Below are 8,117 nucleotides of genomic sequence, written 5' to 3'. Positions count from 1 at the left end.
CCACCCCACTTCCGCAGGTGCCTCCCTTCCCGCTCCTGGACCGGAATACCTTCCCTCTCGCGAGACTTGACAGCGGTTGTCCGTGAGGATTGGCCGACAGCTCGGAGCAAAGGGGCGGAGCGCGGAGCCATTTCCGCCCGACGTCTGACTCCAGCTCCCACCATGCCCCACTGCCCTCACCCCGGGGGGCGGGCGCGAGGCCGAGTTCCGGCGGCGAGGACTGGCTTCCGTCCTGGTCCGAGTGCGGAAGCGGTTGTCTTGGTTACGGATCCTAACGGTTTGCGGTGGACCGGGCTGCTGACCCGAGGCGCCCCGGTGCCCTCCTCGTGTCCGCGGCGGGCTGGGCCGCCCGGAGCTCTGCAGGTACCTTGCAGCCCGCGGTCTCCCTAGTCGTCCCGTCGGCTTCCAAGTCAGGGGTTACGCTTCGCGCCCGCCGCGAGGGCCAGTCTCTGGTCTTTGTGGTGCAGAGAGGATGTGTGTTCATTTCACCTTCCCGGCTCACCCTGTTCTCTTACTGTGGCTTTTAAATCCTCTTCACATACATCATTCCTTATCCTGAAAATTTTACTCTATCGTGAAGAATTAAAAAAAAAAAGAACGTTATTCAAATTCTTGTGAAAGGAGTGCTAAGTTCTCTTTCGAATGCGTAGGTTTTTCGCTCCCACCCCCGGCTTGCATTCTGTGGCCTCGCTAGTCTACTTACATTGCTATTTTAAAAGTCTCCAATGCCGTCTCCTTGCCTGTAGAGTAAACCAGACCCGTTTTAGTTGCAGCTCATTCTTGCTGTTTAAATGTGTGTGTGTGTGTTTGGGGGTGGGGACTCACCGTTTACACGCAGGCTTGGCGTGTGTGTGTGTGTGTGTGTGTGTGTGTGTGTATGTCTGTGTCTCTGTGTCTCTGTGTTCTGCTTCACACTTGCTGCCCTGGGCTCCCCACCACCTGCTCCACCTCCGTCTGCCTGGTGCCTGTGCCGGCCCTGGCCTCCCTTGGGGCTCCCTCCCCGTGACCCAGGAGAAGGGATTTCCCGTGGATTACAATGTGCATCGCTTTAGGAGTGACATTCTCAGGTACTACTCTGTCTGACCCTTTTCTCGTACGTTTCTCTGCCTCCTCAAGAATAAGATTCCTGCTGCCAGGAACTGGGTAGTGTTCTTTGTTTAGTTTTGTTTGTGTTTGTGTCTTGTCTTGTGGTGTGAAAGGACTCAGTTTGTGGCAGGACTGAGTGAGTCTAGGCTGATTTGAACAGTAGTGTGCTGTGATCATCTGTCCAAGATTTGAAGTCCTCCGACTTGGCTTGCAGTCATTGAAGGGATCTTAAATAGTGTCCTTAATGCACTGTGTGGTTTCTAGACTTACGTTTCAGTACTCCTTAATAGATTTTTTTTTCTCCACAGAAGAGTAAAATAGACTTTGAGAAGAAAACGGACCTGTAATAAGAAAAAAAAATGTCTCGGAAGATTTATAAGGAGCCCAAAAAAGTGAACATATCTAGTTCTCTGGAATCTGAAGACATTAGTTTAGAAACAACTGTCCCCACAGATGACATTTCCTCATCAGAAGAGCGAGAGGGTAAAATCAAGATCACCAGGCAGCTCATTGAGCGGAAGGAACTGCTGCATAACATCCAGCTGCTGAAGATAGAGCTGTCCCAGAAGAACATGATGATCGACAGTTTGAAAGTAGACCACCTTACGAAGGTAAGCGCGGATGCGGCTGTCTTGTTGTGTTCTGTATGCTCTGCTGCCTTTAAGATACAGACTGGTAGAGGTTTAATTTAGGTGTAGAGTGTGAACTGGAAGTGATACTGTTAACGTTTCTCATCTAGGCTGACCTTTAAATAATTTGAGCATTGAAAGATGGAGTGACGTAGAGGTGGGCAGAGGTGAGTCACTTCTGTAAGCTCCATTTTGAAAAAAAAATCTAGCCTGTGTGAGATGTTTTTCTTAAATATATTTCTACGCTGTTTATTTTCTGCTTCATCAGAACTCAACCTGATGGTGACTGGTTTGGGGTTTGATGGGGAGAATAAAGATCATGATTATACTATTGAATATGTACTGTACTTCGCGGTGGAGATTTGCTTTCTTGGATACCTTTCTGTTTGCTAGTTACTTTGCCTTGTCTATTTGAAAGTTACTGTGTGAGCAACAAATTCCAGTTTTCTGTAGCAGGTGGTATCTGCTATGCAAACGAGATGTCCTGGCCCTTGTTTTCGTGGCTTGTGTGGTTGTTTACAGGGAGTTCTGTGTAAGACCTGTTAGACCTGTCAGTAGCTATAAGAAAATACAGCCATTTCCCAAAGACAGGAGACAGTTGTTGAATATTAATACACAGTGCTTCTGAAAAACTCTGTTGTGTGCAATGATAAGCCCTCCATCTTTTTTCTTGGTCCCAGTTCTTCCATCTTGCGTTTCATCCCTTGCCTATTCTGTGTATATTAACATACTTCAGAGTTCTGCTGTAAGGAAACGAACAAACAAAAAATCTTGAAAATACCCTTTCTCTCCAGGACAGTGTCTGAAACTTCAAGGTCTGGATAAAATTTTATAAGTTTTTTAGGTAAGTTTATAAATATCCGTGACTTAGTGACATTGAGGAGTGCTTCTGCTGTACGGGACGCTGTTTGAAGAGCTCTGTGTGTGCGGGGGCATTTAAAGCCTCACCGTGACTCAGTAGCAGCTCCCTGATCCCCGTGGTACTGCTGGGAGAGGAGGCTTCACTGAGCCAACGTATTCCAGCAGTCTGATAGAGTAGGTTACTAACTGCTCCTTTCTGTCTTTTTGGGATACTATAGCAACATGGGACAGAGTGAGTAGCTTAGTTTAAACAAGGACATTATTTTGTCCTTTTTGGGAGGCTAGGAGGTTTCCAACAGGATACCAGCACGGTCAGGTTCTAGTGAGGCTCTCTGGGTCTGCAGGCTGCTTGCTGTGCCCTGACATGGGGTCTTCAAGGTACAGCTGTTAACCACTGATAAGGTTTCACCAATGTATTTAATCGCTCTCCCAGAGGCCCCTTCTTCCTGTTATATCACATCGGTGGTTACAGTTCAGTATAGGATTTTGAGGAGGACAGAAACACTTAAGCATGCATCAGGGGTCCAGTATTATGGCATAGTGAGTAAAGCCTCCACCTGCAATGCTGGCATCTCATGGGTACCAGTTGATATCCTGGGTGCTCCACTTCCAGTTCGGCTCTCTGTTCATGACCTGGAAAAAGCAGATTGCTCAAGTGCTTGTGCTCTTGGCTTCAGCCTGGCCCAGCCTTAGCCATTGTGACCACCTGTGAAGTGAGATTAGAAGGAAGACCTCTGTCCATAGGACTGGCTTTGTTTGATATTTGTCTCTGTTAATAGACTGTGAAATCCATGAGGACAGAAATGTGTTTGTATTCACTTTTGTATCTCCAGCACGTGGGACAGTGTCTAGTGTGTTTTATGGGCTCAGCTATTTATGAAATAAATGGCTGAAACCCGTTTTGCTTTTGATAGAACAAAGCCAACAGGTGGTTTGCTAGTACACCCAGGTGCATTCCGAACAAATGGAGGGCAGGAGTCAAGTGGGATGTGGACCTAGAAAGTCAGATACTGTCTGCAGGTGAGCCTCCCCATGCTTTCTTTCAAGTGCGTTGTATAATCCTACTTGATAGTTTATCAGTACCTCCAGTGGTGTCGTCCTGTCCCCACCCCTTTACCCAAGTCCCTTCTACTCAAATGGACTGCTACAGTTACCACCTGAGTATTTCCACCTTTCAGAATCTCCTTTAATACAAATCATTTGATGACACCTTTGGTACCCGGATGTGGGGAAGAATGCCCTGAGGATGTTATCTGAGTGGTTTTGATAGTTGTGAGATATTGTCAGCTTTGTTGTACTCAGAATGAGAAAATCTTTCCAAGGTCTACTAACTTAATGCACCTACAGACCGAGGAATATGTTGCAAAGCTTGGCCAGGAGTTGTCCAACCCGTTTTGCTTTCTATCTTCTGACGAGGCATTTGGTATCCTCTGTTGGCCTAGATGAGCTGACTGTAATGTCCACTGTGTGCATCTGGGCATGCTGCTCACTGCACAGGCATCAGCAATTGAGGAGACCCAGGCCTGATACCTGCACTCCAAGGTTGGAAAACAAATACTGTGATTTTACCTGTGGCTGGGGCCTTGGGTGTGGTGATCTAGTGGAGGAGTACTCACCCCAGGTGACTCAGTTTTGACTCTTACATGCACCAGCTAGTTCAGGGTTAGATTCAGTCTGTGACCTGCACCAGCCAGTACATATAATGGTGGATACAGCCACCTGGTCAATTCCACCCCAGCACTATCTCTAATGCTAACTTACAGGTTCTGTGACCTAGCCTATCCCAGGCCACCACAGTTCTGCTTCTCATGCACACCGGTGTGTGCCCAGTCTGGGGAACCCTCTATAACCATCACCAAACCCTCCCCCAACCCCAGTTTCCACACAGTGCCAATTTGTGCTGCAGCCTAGCCCATCTTGGACCAGCCCAGCCCAGCCCACATCCCATCCAGTTCTCATGAACACCAATGAGTGCTGCAGCTTTTCTCAACCTGACCTGCCCCCAGACCTGGCCCATACATATGCCGATGGGTGCTGTCACCTTATCCAGCCTGGCCTTGGCCCCTGGTTCTCACACTAACCAGCAGGAGCTACAGCCTAGCAGGGGAGTGCCCATAGTTCTTCTGCAACGCCTACTACCAGTCCCAGATCTGGCACTTGCCAGGATGTATTGCAGTCTAATATGACATGACTCATACCCAGTCCAGTCCGAGCACTTGCCAGTGGGTTCTGTGGCCTAGTCCAGCTGGCCTCCATCCGTTGTGGCTCTCAAACACACACCAGTGGATGTAGCAGCTTAGCCCACCCTGGCCCACCCCCAAGGCCCAACCCACATGCCAGCAAACTGATGCTACAGCCCTGCCCAGTCCCCACTCTCAGGCTCACCAGTGGAAGCAGCAGCCCCACAGAAGAGATCCTAGAGTTCCCCTGCCAGGCCCAGCTCCCTGCCCAGGGTATTACAAGTGCTGTAGCCACTCTGGCATGGCCTGCCCCAGTCTCAGCATTTGCCAGCTGGTACTGCAACCTGGCTCAGCCCAGTCTGCCCCTAGTCCCAGCTCTTGCTGCAGCATATATCAGCCTAGTCCAGCCTGGCCCACACCCAACCCTGGCCCTTATGTGAACTGACAGATGTTGCAGCCCAGCCCATGCTGGCCTGTATCCCGTCCTGGTTCTTGCTCATGCCAGTGTGTGCTGCAGGCTCCCTTAGCCCAGCCTGCCCCCTGAACCAGCCCATATATATGCTGATAAGTGTTGACATTATGAAAAATAAATTTCTATTATCAGACCAGTAGCATAATATTTCGAAGTCATGGAGAGGTAAATTATTGCTGTTAACATAAATAGCTTTGTTTTAAGTGACTGAGCTTCCTCGCATTGGAAGCATTCAAGTCAAGTATCGTGAATATTACAGATATTTCCTCTATGAAGAGAAGTTGAGGTCTGTCTAGGTTTGGGTACTAAGCAGTTGGTACCAGAGACTTAGAAAATACTGGTTGCTGGTCACGCAGGTGTGGGAGCGGCTTAGCGAGATAAGATTTTTTTTCCTGGTATAATACGAATCTGAAAAATAAATGTTTCAGACACGATGAGTTACTCTTTGATAGAAAGTCCAAGCTTCTTTAAATCTTCTCCTCAACTGTGCAATATGTGCTTTTACCATCAAAATTATAAAATGACTGGTCTACTTCCAAGCAATAGTAAGAAGAGGGTATTGGGAAAGGGGCCACATACAAAATGAGGCAATCCCCTATGAAGAATTTTCTCAGAAACTCAGGCCATTGATATCCGCCAGCTGGAATTATGTATCATGCTACCTGCAAGGAGTGGGAAGCTGAGAAGTGTAAGTTTGTAACTGGACACATTGTTGTCATTAATGCAAAGTTATATCAGAAAGAAACTTAATTTGGGGAAGCAAGTAAGAATGTTTTCTACTCATTATGAGATGGTTTTTTAAGAAGATAGTTTTACGTAAACCCATGTGATCTGACATTTCTCCTGCCATTATGACAGCAGTATCAATGTTTATGGATATGTGTTTTTATTATAGTTTGACCATGTTGATTATATTTCTCCCTGTCTAAAACCAGAAACAAACAGGTGCAAGAAAACTAAAACAGCATTAATTCTCACTTTCCACTCAGAAAATTAAATGGGAAAATTAAGTGTAGCATAGCAGGTAAAGCCAGGTCCCAGGTGCTCCACTTCCAGTCCAGCTCCCTGCTGATGTCCTAAGAAAAGTAGTGGGCAATGACTCAAGGAGTTGGGTCCCTGCCAGCCACACGGGCGACCTAAATAAAGCTTAAGGCTCATGGCTTCAACCGGTCCTATTCCTAGACATTGCAGCCATCCCAGGAGTGGGTTAATAGGTAGACGATCTCTCTTTGTCTGGCTAACTCTGACTTTCAAATAAATGAATATATTTTGAGAAAATATAGCTACTCAGGCCTGGCATAGTAGCCTAGCAGCTAAGGTCCTCGCCTTGCACATGCCAGGATCCTGTATGGGCACTGGTTTTGATCCTGGTGGCCCTGCTTCCCATCTAGCTCTCTGCTTATGGCCTGGGAAAGCAGTCAAGGACAGCACAAAGCCTTGGAACCCTTTACCCGTGTGGGAGACCCAGAAAAAGTTCCAGGCTCCTGGCTTTGGATTGGCTCAGTTCTAGCTGTTACTGCTAGAGCTGAATCATCAGACGGAAGATCTTCCTCTTTGTCTCTCCTTCAATCTGTATGTCTGAATTTACAATAAAAAAAAAAATGTGTGTGTGTGTGTATATATAGAGAGATCTACTCAGTCCAGACCTCCTGATACAAGAAAGTGGCTAGCTTGTTCTTTCTCCCCATCTGTTGTTACCTATATTCCCTTCTGTATTCTTCCTTTCCTCTTTATTCTTATCTGTAAATTTGCAGATACCAAAACCTAATTTTCTTTGTTCCATGATATAGATTTGTCAGTTTCTTATTTCCTGTGAGGTAAAACAAGTTGCCTTCCCAGCTGCATTATCATCAAGTTAAGGGACTTAATTTAAAAGTTAATTGAAATTATAAATCTTGAAAACTTGGAAATATACTTATTTTTTTAATTATTATTTTAGATGACGTTTACATAGTCGATCAGGGTGAAGGTTCTAGGGTTAAGCTGAAATGGGTGTGATCATTGTTTCCAAGCTTTCTGTTCTTTCCATTTCTGGGGGGAGGGGAGAGATAAGGAATAGGCCATACCCAGCCTCCCTACCATCCCAGTGCCCGAGGATGGGGAAAGGCCACCTGATAGCATCTCAGGTCACAATGTAACGCATTGCTCCGAAGGTTCTGCCCAGTGCGTGCATTAGTTCTGAAATGTTGTCGATCTCGCCAGTCTGTGGATGAGGAATTCCTTCCAATGTCCTTTGGCTAACACCTTCTACCTTATAGTCTCCAATCATCCAGATATTTGCTGTCATTGTTTGGCTGGGGTAGTTGTTCAGGTGTTCTGTTCTTCATTCTCTGGTATGGTACCAGATGTCCTCTGCAGGTCTCAATGAGCTACCATATCCTCCATGTGCACCAAGGTCTGCTGTCCAGCACTCCATCCTTTACACTGAGGAGTGCCAGTTCTCCTAGTTGGGCTCATGGATCTGGGCCAAACTGGACCCACCACCCCTGGGTCTCACGGATCCAGCAACCACCTCGCTGTTGGGCCCAAGGGCCGCTCTCTCCCTGGGGCTCACAGATTCAACACCCCCCACCCCCAGACCAACATGGCTCATCTTTTCTTGACATCCATCATTGGGTAGTTCGATCCAACCTGCCCCCAATACCAGCTTGTGCTAGTTGGTACTGTAGCCTAACCTTGCCCAGTCCCAGCTAAAGTGTGAACTGGCTGGTGGAGCGGCCCAACTCAGCCCCTCCTGCAGCCCATTCTGGTTCTCAGATCTGCCAGTGGATGCTATATACGGGCACAGCCTGGCCCACCCTCTGACCTGACCCACATGTATTCTGGTGCATACTGTAACCTGATCTGATGTGGGCTGCTCTTTGCCTTGGTTTTTGCGCTTACCTGCAG

General features: G+C 47.3%; 1 protein-coding gene across 1 annotated transcript in view; it reads left to right on the top strand.

The window, feature by feature from the left end:
- The window catches only part of PIBF1 (progesterone immunomodulatory binding factor 1), a 207,868-nt gene that overhangs the window by 22,312 nt on the left and 177,439 nt on the right, over positions 1-8,117 (top strand). Inside the window, exon 3 of the mRNA XM_040991299.1 lies at positions 1,391-1,697. Within this exon, the coding sequence (XP_040847233.1) occupies positions 1,446-1,697 (252 nt within the window). The 5' untranslated portion in view covers positions 1,391-1,445. The remainder of the gene's footprint in view (positions 1-1,390; positions 1,698-8,117) is intronic.

This window comes from Ochotona curzoniae, unplaced genomic scaffold (assembly GCF_017591425.1).
Source record: "Ochotona curzoniae isolate NIBS_2020 unplaced genomic scaffold, NIBS_Ocur_1.0 contig_64, whole genome shotgun sequence".
NCBI classification, from domain to species: domain Eukaryota; kingdom Metazoa; phylum Chordata; class Mammalia; order Lagomorpha; family Ochotonidae; genus Ochotona; species Ochotona curzoniae.
Note: the sequence above shows the minus strand (reverse complement) of the source record. Positions and strands in the feature narration are given on the sequence as shown.